This window comes from Centroberyx affinis, unplaced genomic scaffold (assembly GCF_046629955.1).
Source record: "Centroberyx affinis isolate AG114_WGS23_722 - 3 ecotype Tasmania unplaced genomic scaffold, CSIRO-AGI_Caff_v1 ptg007494l_1, whole genome shotgun sequence".
Taxonomy (NCBI): domain Eukaryota; kingdom Metazoa; phylum Chordata; class Actinopteri; order Beryciformes; family Berycidae; genus Centroberyx; species Centroberyx affinis.
In genome coordinates this window covers 5,017-26,336 of record NW_027283781.1, presented here as the reverse complement: position 1 = coordinate 26,336, position 21,320 = coordinate 5,017, and the positions used below count along the sequence as shown (strand labels likewise).

Below are 21,320 nucleotides of genomic sequence, written 5' to 3'. Positions count from 1 at the left end.
GAAACAGAGAGATGAGATGAGAGAATGAGATGAGATAGAGACAGAGAGAGAGAATGAGATGAGATAGAGAGACAGAGAGAGAATGAGATGAGATGGGATAGAGAGAGATGAGAGAATGAGATGAGATAGACAGAGAGAGATGAGATGAGAGGGAGAGAGAATGAGATGAGATAGAGACAGAGATGAGAGAGAATGAGATGAGATAGAGACAGAGAGAATGAGATGAGATAGAGAGACAGAGAGAATGAGATGAGATAGAGAGATGAGATGAGAGAGAATGAGATGAGATAGAGAGATGAGAGAATGAGATGAGATAAGAGAGATGAGATGAGAGAATGAGATGAGATAGAGACAGAGATGAGATGAGATAGAGAGACAGAGAGAGAATGAGATGAGATAGAGATGAGACAGAGAGATGAGATGAGATAGAGACAGAGAGAGAATGAGATGAGATAGAGATGAGATAGAGATGAGATAGAGACAGAGATGAGAGAGAGAGAGAATGAGATGAGATAGAGACAGAGAGAGAGAGAGAGAGAATGAGATGAGATAGAGACGAGAGAGAGAGATGAGATAGAGAGACAGAGAGAGATGAGATGAGATAGAGATGAGACAGAGAGATGAGATGAGATAGAGACAGAGAGAGAATGAGATGAGATAGAGATGAGATAGAGATGAGATAGAGATAGAGACAGAGATGAGAGAGAGAGAGAGAGAGAGATGAGATGAGATAGAGACAGAGAGAGAGAGAGAGAGAATGAGATGAGATAGAGACAGAGAGAGATGAGATGAGAGAGAGAATGAGATGAGATGAGATGAGATGAGATGAGAGAGAGGTGTTGTCACCTGAGGTCAGTAGCACTTTATCTGACTGATTTTAGATGTCATATGATATTTGGATTTTTATGTGCCATGTAAAACTATTCTTACAGTTTTTATAAGCTAAACCAGCATTTTATTTAAAAAAAGTCAAATATTTTACAGAAATATTTGACATAATATTCTACAGTCTTGCACTAAAATGGGTTTCAAAATGATAAATGTCTTGAGATTGATAATGATAAATAACTAATCACTTGCTCACCCCCCCCCACCCCCCACCCCCCACCCCACCACACACACCACCACACACACACACACACACACACCCGACAGGCAGACGGCTCGTTAGCCATTTTGTTTTCATTTACCTCTCAGTGCAGAGAGCGGTTTAAAAAAAATCAATTTTCATTCTTTCTCTCATTATTATTCTTAATGGACACAGACTATCTCAGCCAGACGCAGGGGAACGTTTATATTCACACTTTACCCATTACTATGAATAATTACATTAAAGTGATAGTTTAATTAAAGTGTTGGTTCAATGTGACACAATTTCCTCCTTTGATAATCAGGTTGGTCTGACTCAGAGACTGATGTGATTCAGTCGCATCCGACCTGCGCTGATCTCAATATCAGACAAATTAATATTTTGTAAAAATTTCATTGGTATATTTTGCTGTTCATATTGATACGCTGAACACCTGAATGTAATGTTAATTTCTTTCATCTGGCCCCTCTGTGGCCTTTCTGACACTTACACACCTGAAAGAAAATGAAATTTACTTGGCCAAGGAAAAGGAGAAATTGCTTTGAAATCTAGGTGTGTTAATCTATCTGGTTATACGTCCATCCATTACATGACACTTGCTATAACTGGAGTATTGCCTTAATCAGGTTAAAGTAATAACACAGACAACTTTCATATAAATAAATGTGTATTTTGCTCCTCTATATTCTCTCTCCTCTCTCTCAGTTCATAAATTTTCTCCTCCGTCTGTTCTAATCAGCCGGTGTCTGGTCGCTCCTTCCTGCCGCACAGGAAGTGATGCGTTTTACGTTTCCGGTTGGTTTGGAACCAACAGAAGAAGAAGAACTGGGTAGTTAGCATGAGCAGTGAGAGCCACCATGACTGAACAGAAGAGAGAAACTCAAACCAAGGATGGAGACAAAATGTAAAAACACCATGGCAACAAAGAAAACAAAAGAGAAAAAAGGAAGATCTCTGGTTTCAAATTGTTTGTTATTAGTGTGCATCATGTAAACAAACATAACCCCAGACAAACAAACACAGAAATAGACAGACACATCACACTATTCTTCCTAAAAATAAATATTCTAGTATGGCTTGCAGACACGCACCCAATTCCCACTACAATATTTCTTATTGTTTATTTCGGTCTCCCTCCCCCATCACACACACACACACACACACACACACACACACACACACACACACACACGCACACACACACACACGCACACACACACAGCCCCTAACCCTCTTCTCAGCTGCATTTTCACACATAGCTGCTTGCTGTGGTGGAGTGTAAAGCTAAACTGACATTTCTCTTCACATCGAACAGACAGATTCCTCTGATATGAACACACACACACACACACACACACACACCCGGGGGATGAGCGGTCAGGTGTGTGTGTGTGTGTGAGTGTAAATGTCTTGTTGAGTGTGAGAGAGCACGCTTTCATCCTTGTCCATATACGTTTCTATCTCCCCAACTCTTTGTATATGCTCTTGTCTTGGGCCTGGAGGTGTGTGTGTGTGTGTGTGTGTGTGTGTGTGTGTGTGTGTGTGTGTGTGTGTGCGTGTGTGTGTGTCTCAGGTTAAGTTAAAGTCATTTAGAAAGTGCTTTCAACCATCAGGTAATGTCACGAAGGAGAGAGAGAGTGAGTCAGTGAGTGTGTGTGTGTGTCTCAGGGTGTGTTAATGTGTGTTTTGGGGTGTGTCCACTTGACTGTTTGACAGCATCTGTGTGTGTGTGTGTGTGTGTGTGTGTGTGTGTGTGTGTGTGTGTGTGTGTGTACCATTTGGCGGCCTCGTCCAGGTCGTCGCAGGCCAGGATCTTGAGTGGACTGGCAGCGATCAGAGCTTTGGCGTCGTCCACTCTCGTCCCTGAAACACCACACACACACAGCGTCACACACACACACCGTCCGCTCCCGGGCCCACGCGGGCTGATAAATCCCATGATGCACCTTGCTGTCTTCACTACTTCACTTTCACAGCAGAACAGAATAGACCTTTTTCACAAACATGGCTGACGTACTTCCACAGGCTATAGATTAAGTTCTCACCGTTTTCCAGCAATGTTAAGGGTTAGGGTTAGGACAGTCTTTATATATTGAACATATATAATTAATGTGATTATTAGGTCAACTTAAAGGATTTTGGTGTCTGCAAAAGTAAGTGACAGCACTTCCACCGTTTTTGTAGAATGACCCAAGATGGTTTTCTCAGCTACAGTGGTAATAAGGCTGGGTATTGGCCTCACGATATGATATGTATCACGATACATTGCGATATGATACATATTGCGATACATTGCAATACTCTGCATAATTTACTGAAAATTTAAAACCAGAGCTGAAAATATAACTTGCTGTGTACCATCTAGGTAGTCTAATATGTACATCACATTATATTGATAACTCAGCGGACAAATTGAGTCAAAACTATTTAATTCAAAGGGATTTGAGGGAAATTTAAGGACATTTTAAATCCGTTTAAAACATGAATATTTTTTTTTTAATGTATCGATACGAGGGGCTGGAAAATCGATACAGTATCATGGAAAAAAATATTGCAATACTCAGCTGTATCGATTTTTTGGCACAGCCCTAAGTGGTAAGCAAAACATTATGATGTCACAGTGAAGCTGACCTTTGAACTTTTGGATATAAAAATGTCATCACTTCATCATTTTATCCTATTAGACATTTGTGTGAAATTAGCGTATGAATTCTTGAGTTGAAAACGTCTTTTGTGAGGTCACAGTGACCTTTGACCACCAAATTCGAATCAGTTCATCCTTGAGTCCAAGTGGACGTTTGTGCCAAATCTGAAGAAATCCCTCCAGGCATGAAATATCGCGTTCATGAGAATGGGCGCGGAGGCAGAAAAAGATTTGATCGGGGCTCATAAAAATGTGATTTTTTTTTTTAATCAACTTGAGCATCACTTTTGTCCCTCTGTCCACTTCCCGTCTGAGCGTCTCTCACCAGGCTAGGTTAGATCAGCAGAGATTTGAAAAGACTTTCAATCAGCAATTCATCACTGATCTTCCTCCAGTCCCCAACCCGAGAGACCGGTTTGGGTTGTCAAGCTTTCTGGAGCTTTCTAGAGACAGAGAGGACTAACAAGTTTCTATACCACGTATATCTATTAATATATTGTAATATACACTCACCGAGCACTTTATTAGGAACACCTGTAAACCTGCTTATAATTGCATGAATAAGCAGGTGTACAGGTGTTCCTAATAAAGTGCTCGGTGAGTGTATATAACTAATAATATTAGTGTATATAACTAATAATATGTGTGTATATAACTAATAATATGTGTGTATATAACTAATAATATGAGTTTATATAACTAATAATATGTGTGTATATAACTAATAATATTAGTGTATATAACTAATAATATGTGTGTATATAACTAATAATATGAGTTTATATAACTAATAATATGAGTTTATATAACTAATAATATGTGTGTATATAACTAATAATATGTGTGTATATAACTAATAATATGAGTTTATATAACTAATAATATGTGTGTATATAACTAATAATATGAGTTTATATAACTAATAATATGTGTGTATATAACTAATAATATGAGTTTATATAACTAATAATATGTGTGTATATAACTAATAATATGAGTTTATATAACTAATAATATGTGTGTATATAACTAATAATCGGAATAAGACACAGTTGACTTGTCTTCATCACTCCCCCCCTCGTTTCCAGCAGACAGACTTTGAAGTGGGAAGCATCAAATGAAACAGACACACAGTTCTCCCTCGACTCCACCAGCTGTCTGGAAGACACACTGTGTGTGTGTGTATGTGTGTGTGTGTGTGTGTGTGTGTGTGTGTGAGAGAGTGTGTGTCTCTGTCCATTTACTCAAGTGTTAAGGGGCTGATGGCTCCTAACGACCAGCAGGTTGCACCAGGCGAGGCTGGTGGAGTACAAAAAAGGTTTGCATTGCGTGTGTGTGTTTGTGTGTGTGTGTGTGTGTGTGTCAGAATCTTGTTTACTTTGTATCCACACCACAACACTGTGCAAAGTTTTGTGTGTGTGCACGCAGAAGTGTGTGTTTGTGTGAGAAAGTAAAGAGTACAATTTGATACAGTGACTGCATGTGTGTGTGTCTAGTCTACACTTTGTGTGTGTGTGTGTGTGTGTGTGTGTGTGTGTGTGTGTGTGTGTGTGTGTGTGTGTGTGTGTGTGTGCACATGAGAGTATGTGTGTGAAAGAGCAAAACAAAGTACAAAGATAAAGTGTGTGTGTCTATGTTTTGTTTGCGAGTGTGTGTTTTGACCTTATAACCACACTACAATTGGGATTTTGTGCATGTGTCTGTGTGTGTGTGTGTGTGTGTGTGTGTGTGTGTGTGTGTGTGTGTGTGTGCTCTACCTTGTAACCGCACTACGATGGGGATCTTGAGGTCCAGGTCTGTAACAGCCATGATGATGCCCTGGGCGATGACATCACACCTCATGATGCCTCCGAAGATGTTGACCAGGATGGCCTGCACCTGAACACACACACACACACACACGCACGCACGCACACACACACACGCACCATTAATCAACCAGTCAGAAACAAAACACACCACAGCAGCAGCAACATGACTTAATCAAACTGTCAGATGTGTTCACCCACAATGCATCTGGACATGAATCCCACTACTATAATTGGAGAGCGGTTTGTGTGTCCCACCATGGAGGAGAGGAGAGGAGAGGAGAGAGGAGGAGAGGAGGAGAGGAGAGGAGGAGACAAGGAGGAGAGGAGAGGAGAGGTGAGAGGAGAGGAGGAGAGGAGAGGAGAGGAGGAGGAAGATGAGGAAGGAGTAGAGAGGAGGAAAGGGAAGGAAGAGAGAGGAGGAGAGGAGAGAGGAGGAGGAGGAGGAGGAAGAGGGAGGGATGGAAGAAGAGGAGAGGGGAGGAGAGGAGAGGAGAGGACAGGAGGGGAGAGGAGAGGAGAGGAGAGGAGAGGAGAGGAGAGGAGAAGAGAGAGGAGAGGACGAGGAGAGAGGAGACAAGGAGAGGAGAGGAGAGGAGAGAAGGAGAGGAGAGGAGACAAGGAGAGGAGAGGAGAGGCGAGGAGAGGAGAGGCAAGGAGAGGAGAGGAGAGGAGAGGAGAGGAGAGCAGAGGAGAGGAGAGGAGGAGGTTATAAATTCTAGTCCAGTTAACTTGTGCGGTGCAGTGGAGGCTTTGCTCCAGAGGGTTTACAGCACAGCAGGGAAAACATTTAACATTTAACATCAGTGGGAATCAAACCCCCGGCCCTTACTGTGCAAGTCATTGCACAGTAAGGTGCAAGATTTTGTTCATAAAAACTAGATGTGAGTGAGCAGATTCACTGAGTTTGACGATATTTAAGTGAGTAACTTGAAGTACTCTAATGAGTTGCTTTTAACAAAGACTAATGTAACTAGTTAGTTCCAAAAGTAACTTTCCCCAACACTGCTAGTGATGGGACGATGTATCAAAATTCAATATATCTCAATACAAAACAGTGTCAGTCCATATGGTGTGGCAGGAACATGAATGGTGATATCAGCTCCATGTTATTCTGCTGTCAGGAACATGAATGGTGATATCAGCTCCATGTTATTCTGCTGTCAGGAACATGAATGGTGATATCAGCTCCATGTTATTCTGCTGTCAGGAACATGAATGGTGATATCAGCTCCATGTTATTCTGCTGTAGTAATCACTAATGAGACTCTTGACCATCAGAGTTTCACAAGCTCTCCATCCAAATTATATTATTGTCACTTTGTAATGACATTTTAAATTGTTGTTTACATTCTAGCAGCCAATGGCATCGCTAGAAAGATTTGAGTCTCAGAAATAAACAGAATTCTGCACAGTCAGACTTTGTTGTCGCTGAACTTTTATTGATCACATCGTATCCTGGTTGTATTGATCCTGAACCTCAGATCACGTACTGAATCGTATCGTTGTGGCGATCTGCCATAAATATTGTTTTTTTCTCTCATTATAAATGTTCAATTCACACCCCAGTCACACCTCCCTTGTTCTGCCAATGGGATTCGGGCATCCTCCCGAGTAATCCACCCCTCTTCCTTTAAATATGGTGACGAAAAACAAGATGGTGGCGTAACGTCGCACTGGAGAAGAGGCAGAGTTGATAACATTGCCAGAGATCCTTTTTGGATTTGTTTGGGAAGAGGGTTTACTCGGAACAGATTTGAGAACTGAACTGAAGGGAACAAACTGAATTTCTAACTTTTGTTGTATATTGTTGAATCCCCGAAGAGTGGTGTTTTTTTGTTGAACTCTGAACTCCCCAAAACTCTATAGGCAATCCGCTACATGGTGAGATGAGCAGATCTTACAGACTGTTTCTCTGACCACTAGACAAACTAACCAGTTGTATTAATCCTGACTGACATCAGTGTGCTGGCTGATTCTCTGAGAGTGTGAAGTCACTTCCTTCTTCCCTGCAGTGTTCTGCGTCAGACCGACTGCCGGTAAAACCGCCTGACAAATGTCACAACACCGCTGGTACTGAGGGTAAAACCCCCAGCATGCAGTGTGTCCCTCGACCCCAAACCCCCCCCACCCCCCCCTCCGCTGAGGGACGCTGACATTTACATTTCAGCTGCTGCTCTCATCTGAGCAGTCGGGGGTTCGGTGTGTTGCTCAGGGAAACTTCCTGTGACTACGGCTGCAATCTCTGAACCCATCGTCTGTCGGTCTGAAGGCGATCAGACTCTGGGGGGCGACGGCCAATATTTGGGGGTTTCCGGTGTAGCCAGCGGACATCCGGGCCAAGACTTCCTCTTCCGTGCGGCGGTCATTGTTTACAGTCCGATTAGCGACTTGAAGCGCGAGAATGGAGTCGGAGTTGAGAGACGACGTCTCATATGCAGATATCTGTTTATAGAGATTAGCCCAAATGTCGTCCGGACCTGAAACACCTACAAAAAGTATCGATGTTTGTGTATTGTGTGGAGAAACGTTGGACTCTCTCGTCTCAAGTTGCTAATCGGACTGTAAACAATGACCGGCGCACGGAAGAGGAAGTCTTGGCCTGAAACCCCCAAATATTGGCCGTCGCCCCCAGAGTCTAATAGTCGTCAGACCGATAGACGATGGGTTCAGAGATTGCTACGGCTGCAACTAATCATTATTTTCATTATCCATTAACCTAGAGATTATTTCTTTGATTAATCGATAAATCATTTATTCTATAAAATGTCAAAAATAATGACATATGTCCATCACTAGTTCCCAGAGCCCAAAGTGATTCTCTAAATGTCTTCCTCAGTCTGACCAGCAGCCAAAAAAGTATTAATTTTATAATGACTGGTGTGACCACTGTTCACAGTACTAAAGCAGGACAGATGCATTATGGGAGACGTGATGACGAGGCGGCGGGTCGGTTCTTACCTTCCTGTCGGAGGTGATGAGCTTGAAGGCCTCGGTCACCTGCTGAGCCGTGGCTCCGCCCCCTACATCCAGGAAGTTGGCGGGCGTGCCGCCGTGCAGCTTGATGATGTCCATGGTGGCCATGGCCAGACCGGCGCCGTTCACTGCAACACACAATGATCCGGTTAGCGTGTTTATTTTCACTTATTTTACTATTGATATGTGTAAAGTTGTGCTTCCTATTTTTTAATCTCCTTTTTATATATTTTACCATTCACTGCCAAAATGCCTCACCATAAATTGGAAAACAAGACCTGAGGCGTTTTCCAAAAATTCCAAAAACACTGTAATAATAATTTTATTTGTATAGCGCTTTTCATGCATAAGATCAAAGTGCTTCACAGACAATAAAATGATACAATAAAAAAGACAAAGGCACAATTCAAACCAGAGGCACAATTCAAATGACGTGAAGCAGGATGTAAATAAAATATATTAATGATAAAAAGAAAGCATTTAAAAATAAATAAATGACCAATCAATCAATAAAACCAATCAATTAAAAGCTAAGTTAAAAAGATATGACGGTGTATATAATTTGTCTAAAACAATATTCTCCCCAAATTTCCTGTCAGTATTTGATAATACAGCTGATTTTATCAAAATCAAAAGCAGAATTATTTTTGTAGGAAAAGTCTAACAATGATTCTTAACTTTGACAGTAAACCACAATGTGCTTTACTTATTTTCATTGTGGATTAATCTGTGGATTATTTTCTCGATTAATCGATTAGTTGTTTGGTCTATAAAACGTCAGAAAATGGTGAAAAATGTGGATCAGTGTTTCCCAAAGCCCAAGATGACGTCCTCAAATGTCTTGTTTTGTCCACAACCCAAAGATATTCAGTTTACTGTCATAGAGGAGGAAAGAAACCAGAAAATATTCACATTTAAGAAGCTGGAATCAGAGAATTTTGACGTATTTTTCTTAAAAAATTACTCAAACCGATTAATCATTTATCAAAATAGTTGGCGATTAATTTAATAGTTGACAACTAATCGATTAATCGTTGCAGCTCTATCACTCATTTCATCAGAGTAGGGCTTGATTTTCTCCAAACGGTGGATGCCTCATGTTTGAATGTTTCTCTTCAACTGTTAGTCTGTTAGTGTGCTAATGTGTTAATGTGTTAATGTGTTACTCTGTGTGTTCCCCCTGCTCTCACCCAGGCAGCCGATGGTCCCGTCCAGGCCGATGTAGTTGAGGTCGGCCTTGGCGGCCTGCCGGTCTCGGGGATCCTCCTGGGTCCAGTCCTGCATGTCGAACACCTTCTTCTGCCGGTACGCCGCGTTGGAGTCGAAGTTGATCTTGGCGTCCATGCACATCACTGCAGGGAGACACGGGGGGACACGGGGGGACACGAGAGACACGGTGGGACACGAGAGACACGGTGGGACACGAGAGACAGCAACGTCAGCACAAGAGCCACTTAAAGCACACGGTGTTGTGCGCCACCTGGAAAGATTTCGGTTTTGTTCTTTAAACATTAGAAGACGGTGGCCAAGACGTGTCGAAGGAACTGCATATCCAAAACGCTTTGCAAATTGGAAAAACACAAGCACATTAACGGAAAACACAAATGCAAAAATCACAACACAAATGCAAATGCCACAACATAACAACGGAAGTGAGCAACAACGGATGTTGACATTGAAACGGGCCGATCAACTATTTTTGCCGGTGGATTATTATTGGCTGCACATGTGGAAAAGGAAAGTTCTCGCCTGTTTGAGAAGTAAGTGAAACGTTGTTCGCTAGCTCACTATGATTACTATCACTATGTGATTGTCACAAATGAGCAATGTTGTTCAATGCGAACATTGTTTCACTTACTTCTCAAATGGGCAAGAGCTTTCCTCTTCCACATGTGCAGAGAAGCACCCAGTTTGCAGCCTGCAGAACGGGGCGGGGCTACAGATCGGGGCGGGGCTACGGATCGACCGCTAAACCAATGAAATCGTCCGCTAAACCAATGAAATCGTCCGCTAAACCAATGAAATCGTCCGCTAATCCAATGAATTCGTCCGCTAAAACAATGAAATCGTCCGCTAAACCAATGAAATCGTCCGCTAATCCAATGAAATCGTCCGCTAAAATAACGAAATCGTCCGCTAACCCAAGGAAATCGTCCGCTAAAATAACGAAATCGTCCGCTAACCCAAGGAAATCGTCCGCTAAAATAACGAAATCGTCCCCTAACCCAATGAAATCGTCCGCTAAAACAACGAAATCGTCCCCTAACCCAATGAAATCGTCCGCTAAAACAATGAAATCGTCCGCTAAAACAATAAAATCGTCCGCTAACCCAATGAAATCGTCCGCTAAAACAATAAAATCGTCCGCTAACCCAATGAAATCGTCCGCTAAAACAATAAAATCGTCCGCTAACCCAATGAAATCGTCCGCTAAAACAATAAAATCGTCCGCTAACCCAAGGAAATCGTCCGCTAAAATAACGAAATCGTCCGCTAACCCAATGAAATCGTCCGCTAAAACAATGAAATCGTCCCCTAACCCAATGAAATCGTCCGCTAAAACAATGAAATCGTCTGCTAAAACAATGAAATCGTCCGCTAACCCAACGAAATCGTCCGCTAAACCAATGAAATCGTCCGCTAAAACAATGAAATCGTTTGCTAAAACAATGAAATCGTCCGCTAAAACAATAAAATCGTCCGCTAACCCAATGAAATCGTCCGCTAAAACAATAAAATCGTCCGCTAACCCAATGAAATCGTCCGCTAAAACAATAAAATCGTCCGCTAACCCAAGGAAATCGTCCGCTAAAATAACGAAATCGTCCGCTAACCCAATGAAATCGTCCGCTAAAACAATGAAATCGTCCCCTAACCCAATGAAATCGTCCGCTAAAACAATGAAATCGTCCGCTAAAACAATGAAATCGTCCGCTAACCCAACGAAATCGTCCGCTAAAACAATAAAATCGTCCGCTAACCCAATGAAATAGTCCGCTAAACCAATGAAATCGTCCGCTAACCCAATGAAATCATCACTGGGCGGGATTACCGGTTCGATCTGTAGCTAAAGGTTAGCAGCTAGCGATCTGTAGCTAACGTTAGCAGCTAGCGAGCCAGTAATGACACCACTGATGTTAACTATGCTTGTCGGTTGTGCATTGTGATTATTTGAATAGTGAGTACTGTGGTGAGTGAAAAGTAATGTGGTCTGTCTGTCTGTCTGTATCTCTCTCTCCACACACACACTTAGTGTGAATTGTACTGTCTTTGTCATTTGAAAAAAATCGAAAAGGTAATAATATATTTCACCATAAAAACGTTTCATTTTAATTGCTGGTGCTATCTTACGAGTGTATGTATGTATGTGTGTGTGTATTATATGTGATTACAGGCGATCTGTAGTAATCTCGTCCTGCTCACTTCTGTTGTTATGTTGTGGCTTTTACATTTGTGTTGTGATTTTTGCATTTGTGTTTTCCGTTAATGATCTTGTGTTTTTCGAATTTGCAAAGCGTTTTGGATATGCGGTTCCTTCGACACGTCTCGGCCACCGTACTAGAAAGGTCAAGCGGTGATCAACTGACGGCTGGTGTGTGTGTGAGAGTGTGTGTGTGTGTGTGTGTGTGTGTGTGTGTGTGTGTGTGTGTGTACCAATGCCAGAGGAGTCCTCCACCATGGGGTTGATCTCCAACATGGATGCGTCGTACTTCATGAAGACGTTGTAGAGTTTGATCATGTTCTCTGCCGCCTCGTTCACCAGCGCGGGGGGGAAGCCCATCTTCTGCGCCACCTGCAGACACACAACACACACACACACACACACACACACACACACACATCCAGACTGACCGTCACTCACACTCTGAAGGAACATCTGAACTGACCAGGCTGCTGACGTAAAATATGAAAATGCACACACTGGTCAGTGGAGATGAAAAGTCTACACACCACTTCAGATTTTGCAGTTTTTCTTGATTGTTTTGAAACGTATGAAAGAGTATTAGGGCCATTGTAGGTGGGGGTTTTTTTTTTAATGACAGCCGGGAGGAGGGGGGTAATATTCGGAGAAAAAACAACTCATTTCTGAGATTAAAGCCAGAAATTTATGAGAGAAAAAAACTTGCCAGAAAAAGCATTGCCCCCCCTCCCCCGGCTGCAGTAATCTTCTGTTGAAATGAAACTCATTAAAATCCTGTTGCTTTTTCTCTCTTTCGTACTTACACAACCACGTGTTGTAATTTTTCATTTTTATGTCAGAAATCAACAGCCTTTTTTTTTTGTTTTTTTTTAAACCTTGATCTTGCTGGCAGCTATAAAAGTGAAAGTGAAAAAAAAGTCTGATTTAATGTGTTTTCATCTCAGGCCTTGAGGTCATTTTATTTATTTGTATTTGATTTTATCTTTATTTATCCAACAAACATTTCATAACAGCATCACACAAGATTAACAAACATTCAATGATTCATTATAAAAGCTATTTACAACTGTGAAGGCAACTATGGGTCAAAAACATTTCACTTTCCTCCACACCTTTAACCATTGCTTTAAAATCATTCAATCAGAATAAAAACTAGAAATAACCGCCTTGCAGTTATATGCCTCCGCCAATAAACTTTGTTTTATCATTGCTAGGACAGTCTTTATTTACTGAACATATATAATTAATGTGATTATTAGGTCAACTTAAAGGATTTTGGTGTCTGCAAAAGTAAGTGACAGCACTTCCACCGTTTCTGTAGAATGACCCAAGATGGTTTTCTCAGCTACAGTGGTAAGCAAAACATTATGACGTCACAGTGAAGTTGACCTTTGAACTTTTGGATATAAAATGCCATCACGTCATCATTTTATCCTATTAGACATTTGTGTGAAATTTTGTCATAATTAGCATATGAATTCTTGAGTTATGGCCAAAAATGTCTTTTGTGAGGTCACAGTGACTTTTGACCTTTGACCTTTGACCACCAAATTCTAATCAGTTCATCCTTGAGTCCAAGTGGACGTTTGTGCCAAATTTGAAGAAATTCCCTCAAGGCGTTCCCTCAATAACTAGAATTCTTTGGGTATGTAGACTTTGTTTTATGTCTGCTCCATCAGTCAAACAAACAGAAGAGGTTCAAATGTTCCAGACAGTTTCTCACAACTTATTCTCCTCTGTTCTGCTGCGTAGAATCACTGAATCACTTTCATTCATTCTGAGCAGATTTGTGTTGTTTTTTTGTTTTTTTACATTTGTCAAAAAGCTGAAATGATGTGGAAAAAAGCCATTTCCACATGTATCACGAATCATATTGCATTGGCAATATGCTGCAAAGAAAAACCCATCTGATTTTTTTTTATTGATGTCATGCAGCTCTACACACTGAGGTGATTTCAACGGACAAAAAAAAAAAAAAAGGGGAATATCAACAGAGATCCATTTACTTCAAGAGCCTGCAATCATCTCCTCTTCTGTCAGATATATTGAACCTCTCCTCTCACTATGACAACACACACTCAATACACACTGGAAAATAACAGAGAGCGAGAGAGAGAGAGAGAGAGAGAGAGAGAGAGAGAGAGAGAGAGAGAGAGAGAGAGAGATACAGAGAGAGAGACAGAGAGAGAAAAGGAGTGTAGACAGGGAAAGAGAGACAGAAGTTTAGACAGAGAAAAAGAGAGACAGAGATAGAGAGATAAAGAGTGTAGACAGAGAAAGAGAGAGACAGAAGTGTAGACAGAGAGAGAGAAGTATAGACAGACAGAGAGACAGAAGCGTAGACAAAGACAGAGAGATGGATAGACAGAGACAGAAGTGTAGACAGAGAGAGAGAGAGAGAGAGACAGAAGCATAGAGAGAGAGAGAGAGATGGATAGACAGACTGAGACAGAAGTGTAGACAGAGAGAGACAGACAGAGAGACAGAAGCATAGACAGACAGATAGACAGGCAGAGAGAAACAGAAGTGCAGACAGAGAGAGAGAAAGAGAGACAGAAACAGACAGAGCAAGAGACAGACAGACAGACAGACAGAGAGAGCAACAGACAGACAGAAAGATAGAGAGTGACAGACAGAGCGACAGACAGACAGACAGACAGAGCGACAGACAGACAGAGAGAGACAGAGCGACCGACAGACAGACAGACAGACAGACAGAGAGACAGACAGACAGACAGAGCAACAGGCAGACAGACAGACAGACAGACAGACAGACAGACAGAGTGACAGAGTGACAGAGAGACAGACAGACAGACAGACAGACAGACAGAGAGACAGACAGAGAGACAGACAGACAGACAGAGCAACAGGCAGACAGACAGACAGACAGACAGACAGACAGAGTGACAGAGTGACAGAGAGACAGACAGACAGACAGACAGACAGACAGACAGACAGAGAGACAGACAAACAGACAGACAGACAGACAGACAGACAGACAGACAGACAGGTATATGTGGCAGACGGTCAGACAGCTCTCATGGAGAATGTGAGGACACTTCTGCAGCATCTTCTAGAGTTTAGAGATATTGAACGATGGACTAAACGCTTCATCATCATCCTGCCTAGTGAAAGATAATCGTGAATATCAGCAAACCCTGATTGGCAGCCATAAGCCCTGCGCAAAATTGAACATTTCTTGAATATTGCTTTGAGTTTCAATTATATGCAGACAGTAGGTGGGAGATTAGCATGTTGGCCTTCTGCTCTCTCCTGGCCAGGAGATTGATACTGTTTAAATGGAAAGACCCTATTCCACCGACATATAGTCATTGGATCAGGGAAGTCATGTACCATCTTAAATTGGAGAAGATTAGATATACTGTCAGAGGGTCTACTGGGACATTCCATACTATTTGGCAGCCTTTCTTAACCTTTGTTGAGGATATGGAGGCTGACAGCATGATAATGTAACCGATTTTTCTGTCATTTCGTTCTATTTGTGTTATTTATTTTCCTTCTGTGGATGTCTGGCTATGTATAGTGTTTATATGTGTTTGTCTGGTATTTGGGGGGTGGTGGGTGGGGGATTCGATTAAGTTTCCTTTTCTTTTTCTGTTGGACCTGTTTGGACCTATGATATAATGTGAAAAATTACAATAAAAAGACCCTGTCAGAGATTGTACCTGCACCTCGTTTAGGAAGCTGTATGAAACAAGACTTTCCCTCTGAGAAAAACTGCGGTTCTCAATGGCGCGTACACACACACACACACACACACACAGCATCCATCTCCCCTGCCTCTTCTTCTTCTTCTGTGTGTCCTGGGTGCTGGGTGCTGATCCTACCTTGACGGCCTGCTCCATCTTGATCCCCTCCACGATGTCGATGGGCTCCTTGACGATGGCGTCCGGATTCTCCGCTGCCACGTCCTCGATGTTCACGCCCCCCTGGGAGCTGCCGATCAGCACGGGGCCCTGTGCGGGGGGGGGGGGGGGGGGGGGGGCAAGGGTTATACTCTGGATTACATTTTAGAATTCCATACTTTTCCAGATCTTCAGTTCTTGATTTGATTTTCAGATTTTGGTGTTCGGTATAATTTACTCGTCTTTACACGTCTTTTTTTATTTTTTTTATTTAGCACAAAAGTAGTAGTTCAAACAAAATATCCATAATGTATACCAACATCATTAAGAGCATGTGCAAGGAAGACCAAAGAAACCCCTTGGGGCTTGTGGAGTGCCTCCCTTAATGACAATCATACATAATTACAATATAGTGTGATAAAATCCAATTCTAACGCCGTCATATCACTCTATAGATGACGATTATTCTTCAGAGGCAAATATCACAATATGTGAGAAGACAAGGGTCTTTTGTGCGATTTTTTTTATCAAGACCTGGAATTTGCAGACATCTCCAGCCTGTGTAGGAGCGCTGTAATGTAAGCAGCGTGGGAAATCACCTCCAGCACCAAGCAACCAGCAGGGAAATCACTTTTTTTGGTCCCAAAGTTCACCAGCTACTTTCACTGTTTTGCACTGGATATAAAAAATATGCTTTAGAGAAGGGAATTTGCATTTATAAACTCTTATAGGATAGTTTATACAGTTTATAGTCGTTTTATTTTTATTTTTTTCTCACTGTTTTACTTTTCAGATAGGCTGTTAAAACTGAACAGGACCCCAAAAGATGGTTGGTTATGTGCCAAAGTGTCTGGTAGTGTAAACAAACTCACTAGCCAAAGCCAAACTTGGCCAGATCTACCAAATGCTGGTAGATGTGTTCTCTGGCTGGTAAGTCTACTCACTGCACCAGCCACTTTGGCAGATAACCAACCATCTTTTGGGGTCCTGTTCAGTTTTTTTTTTTTGTTTGTTTTGTTTTTTTAAACATCTCTTTATTGAATTTTTAAAAAGTTCTGGTATACATAATACAAGATCATCATATAATATACAAAATATAAACCCGCCCTCCCCTTTCCCAACCCCCTGGTCTCTCCTACTCATCCTCCCAATCCACCCCACCACCCAGTCCTACCCCCAGTCCCATCCCAGTAGGCTACAGTCCTGTTCAGTTTTAACAGCCTGAAAAAGTAATCTGAAAAGTAAAACAGTGAGAAAAATAAAAATATAAAACGACTGTAAACTGTATAAACTATACTATAAGAGTTTATAAATGCAAATTCCTATCTCTAAAGCATATTTTTATATCCAAGTTAAAGGAGAAAGGAGATCCAGGAGTCAGTGAGCAGGTGAGGTTCAGTGTCTCTCACTGCAACAGGACACACTGGGTGTTATGGGGATCAAACCTGTGACCTACTGGTTCCAGTACGGTCTCTGGAAACACTCGGCTGACCTGCTGCTCTGTGATAAACATGCATCATGTCTTAGCAGAGAAGTTCACTGAAGGTGAACGCCAACACTTTCACCATTGCCTTTACTGTTACGCCATCTAGTGGCTTTGTTCAGCGTGACCACTAAACTCTGTGTCCAACCTCTGGGTGAATTGTCTGTCCTGGTAATGGGTTTACATGTGTGACTGTGTGTAACATAATATTAACATCCAGGATCCACCCTGGCCCTGATGTTAAATTCCATGACTTTTCCATGACTTAGTTGGAGCTCCTCCATGATCTAAACATCTTATTCCTCCTTGGTTTGTATATGTTGTTTTTCCTCTAACCCTGCAGTGTTAGTGCCATGTTTCCCACAGCGCTTTATAGACAAAGTGAGCCACCTTTGAAAAAAAAAAAAAATCGGAAACTCCATTATTCATTTATTAATTTTTATTCATGTATTTATTTTCATTGAAACCAAAGCAGTGTCGAAGACAGCATCCAACTGCATCATCTGCTGGCCAAAAGTGGCACTGTGAGCACTGAGCGGCATCTCATTTTAGGAGTGAAGTAACACTGTTACATCTTAAGCTAATGTTAAAACCATAATATACAAATACTTTAGGGTTGCAACTAACGATTATTTTCATTGTCGATTAATTAAAAGTTTAAAGAAATATCTATAAGTAAGAAATATCTCTCTTATTTCTTTCATGCCATTGCAAACAGTGAATTAGCGTTTTTCTCAATACGAATGTAGAGCGAGGAGGAGGAGGAGAGGAGAGAGGAAGAGGAGGAGGAAGATGAGGAAGGAGTAGAGAGGAGGAGGAGAAGGAAGAGAGAGGAGGAGGAGGAGAGGAGAGAGGAAGAGGAGGAGGAGAGAGGAAGAGGAGGAAGATGAGGAATGAGTAGAGAGGAGGAGGAGAAGGAAGAGAGAGGAAGAGAGGGGAGGAGAGAGGAGGAAGAGAGAGAAGGAGGAGGAGAGGAGAAGGAGGGTTGCAACTAACGATTATTTTCATTGTCGATTAATTAAAAGTGTAAAGAAATATCTATAAGTAAGAAATATCTCTAATTATTTCTTTCATGCCATTACAAACAGTGAATTAGCGTTTTTCTCAATACGAATGTAGAGCGAGGAGGAGGAGGAGAGGAGAGAGGAAGAGGAGGAGGAAGATGAGGAAGGAGTAGAGAGGAGGAGGAGAAGGAAGAGAGAGGAGGAGAGGAGAGAGGAAGAGGAGGAGAGAGGAAGAGGAGGAAGATGAGGAATGAGTAGAGAGGAGGAGGAGAAGGAAGAGAGAGGAAGAGAGGGGAGGAGAGAGGAGGAAGAGTGAGGAGGAGGAGGAGAGGAGAAGGAGGGTTGCAACTAATGATTATTTTCACTGTCGATTAATTAAAAGTGTAAAGAAATATCTATAAGTAAGAAATATCTCCAATTATTTCTTTCATGCCATTGCAAACAGTGAATTAGCGTTTTTCTCAATACGAATGTAGAGCGAGGAGGAGGAGGAGAGGAGAGAGGAAGAGGAGGAGGAAGATGAGGAAGGAGTAGAGGGGAGGAGGAGAAGGAAGAGAGAGGAGGAGGAGAAGGAAGAGAGAGGAGGAGGAGAAGGAAGAGAGAGGAAGAGAGGGGAGGAGAGAGGAGGAAGAGAGAGAAGGAGGAGGAGAGGAGAAGGAGGGTTGCAACTAACGATTATTTTCATTGTCGATTAATTAAAAGTTTAAAGAAATATCTATAAGTAAGAAATATCTCTAATTATTTCTTTCATGCCATTGCAAACAGTGAATTAGCGTTTTTCTCAATACGAATGTAACTTTATTTCATTTTAATTATTGATTGAACCGACTGAATGGAGTTTATTCTCTGTGCAGTTTGGTGTGAATGGCGTTGTTCTCACCTGGTGAAACAAACCAAACTAAAGGAGGAAGCGCTTCAGAGTTCAAACAGGTAGTGGGACCCATCAGGACCATCAGTATCTCTCTGTGTGTGTGTGTGTGTGTGTGTGTGTGTGTGTGTGTGTGTGTGTGTGTGTGTGTGTGTGTGTGTGTCCTCACCTGGTAGGACCTCTCCATGGTGATGGCGAAGTAGTACTCTCTGCGTGGATACCTGCGCTCACAGATGAACACCTGGTTACAGATACGACCCGCCTCCCCGGTCTGCTTAGTGTACAGCTTCCGACCAATCATCTGGGACGAGATGTCACGCGCCTCCTCTGGCCTGGGGGGGGGGGGGGGGGGGGGGGGGGGGGGGGGGGGAGTAGAGAGGAGGAGAGAGGAGGAAGGGAGAGGAAGAGAGAGGAGGAAGAGAGAGGAGGAGGAGGAGAGGAGAGAGGAAGAGGAGGAGGAGAGAGGAAGAGGGAGGAGAGAGGAGGAGGAGGAGAGGAAGAGGAGGAGGGAGGAGAGAGGAAGAGGAGGAAGATGAGGAATGAGTAGAGAGGAGGAGGAGAAGGAAGAGAGAGGAAGAGAGGGGAGGAGAGGAGGAAGAGCGAGGAGGAGAGAGGAAGAGGAGGAGGAGAAGGAAGAGAGAGGAGAGAGGAAGAGGAGGAGAGAGGAAGAGGAGGAAGATGAGGAATGAGTAGAGAGGAGGAGAAGGAAGAGAGAGGAAGAGAGGGGAGGAGAGAGGAGGAAGAGGAGAGATGAGAGGAGGAGGAAGATGAGGAAGGAGTAGAGAGGAGGAGAAGGAAGAGAGAGGAGGAGAGGAGAGAGGAAGAGGAGGAGAAGAGAGGAGACAGGAGAGAGGAAGAGGAGGAGAGGGAGAAGGAAGAGAGAGGAGGAGAGGGGAGGAGAGAGGGGAGGAGGAGAGAGAGGAGGAGGAGAGAGAGAGAGGAGAGGAGAGAGGAAGAGGGAGACAGAAAGAGGAGGAGAGGAGAGAGGAAGAAGAGGAAGATGAGGAAGGAGTAGAGAGGAGGAGGAGGAAGAGAGAGGAGAGAGGAGGAAGAGGAGACAGGAGAGAGGAAGAGGAGGAGGAAGATGAGGAAGGAGTAGGGAGTAGAGAGGAGGAGGAGAAAGAAGAGAGAGGAGGAGAGGGGAGGAGAGAGGAGGAAGAGAGAGGAAGAGGAGAGGAGAGAGGAAGAGGAGGAGGAGAGAGGAGGAGGAGGAGGAGAGAGGAAGAGGAGGAGGAAGATGAGGAAGGAGTAGAGAGGAGGAAAGGGAAGGAAGAGAGGAGGAGAGGAGAGGAGAGAGGAGGAGGAGGAAGAAGGAGGGATGGAAACAGGAAACAGATTAAGAGTGAGGGAAGAGAGAGAGGAGAAGAAGGTGAAGAACAGAAAGAGAGAATTATGGTTTACAAACCCAATTCTGAGCCGCTGGGTAATTTGAGAACCAAAAACACACAAAATCAGATCAGTTCTGTCTGAAACTGATCAAGCTGATGATCTCTCTGATTTGAGGTTTTTTTTCCCAGCATGACATTTGCATCGGAGTGTTTCCTGACAGACTGAACACTTACGAGTAAACGATCTTCACCCCTCCTTTCAGTCCGCCTTCGAACGTCCCCTTCCCTCTGCCACCAGCCAGAACCTGAGCTTTCACCACCAGATCCTTAGAACCTGACACACACACACACACATTTGGACAGTTAGATAACAGCTTTAAATGTGTAATGACTGTAAACCAGGGAGTCCATTTTGGAGCCGACTGTTCTCCTCTATCTCACTTAGTTAGTGCTAGTGTTTCTCCACATTACGACTACATTTCCCATCAGCCCTTTGCTTCCTGCCCCCCCCTCCCCGAAGAGGATCAAGATGTTGGATGTGATTTTTCCATCTTCCTTTCTCTCCTTCCACCATGTGCTGCCAGAAACTCTGAAAGCTTTAGGCAAGGCAAGGCAAACTTTATTTATATAGCACATATCATACACAAGGCAAATACAATGTGCTTCACATAAAACAGAAAAAATACATAAAATGGCATCAAAAACAAAAGAAAGAAAGATTTTGAGCAGTCACTCTCACACTGGTGACACCTCTGGTCAGCCAGTAGAACTTCTGAGAGTGACTCCCTCAGTTTTTCCTCTCTAAAGGAAATCACTTTAGATGAGATCTTGA

General features: G+C 42.7%; 1 protein-coding gene across 1 annotated transcript; it reads right to left on the bottom strand.

Annotated features, from left to right (window-relative positions):
- Positions 1-2,865: 2,865 nt before the first annotated feature.
- On the bottom strand, positions 2,866-20,817 carry sucla2 (succinate-CoA ligase ADP-forming subunit beta; the record flags this gene model as incomplete). Its single annotated transcript, XM_071513764.1, has 8 exons — positions 20,723-20,817; positions 19,330-19,492; positions 15,788-15,916; positions 12,173-12,311; positions 9,709-9,870; positions 8,504-8,646; positions 5,492-5,612; positions 2,866-2,953 (listed from the first exon to the last, which is right to left on the bottom strand). Coding segments are annotated over exons 2-8 (914 nt in total), but the record flags the coding sequence as incomplete, so codon positions are not given.
- Between the last annotated feature and the right edge of the window lie 503 nt (positions 20,818-21,320).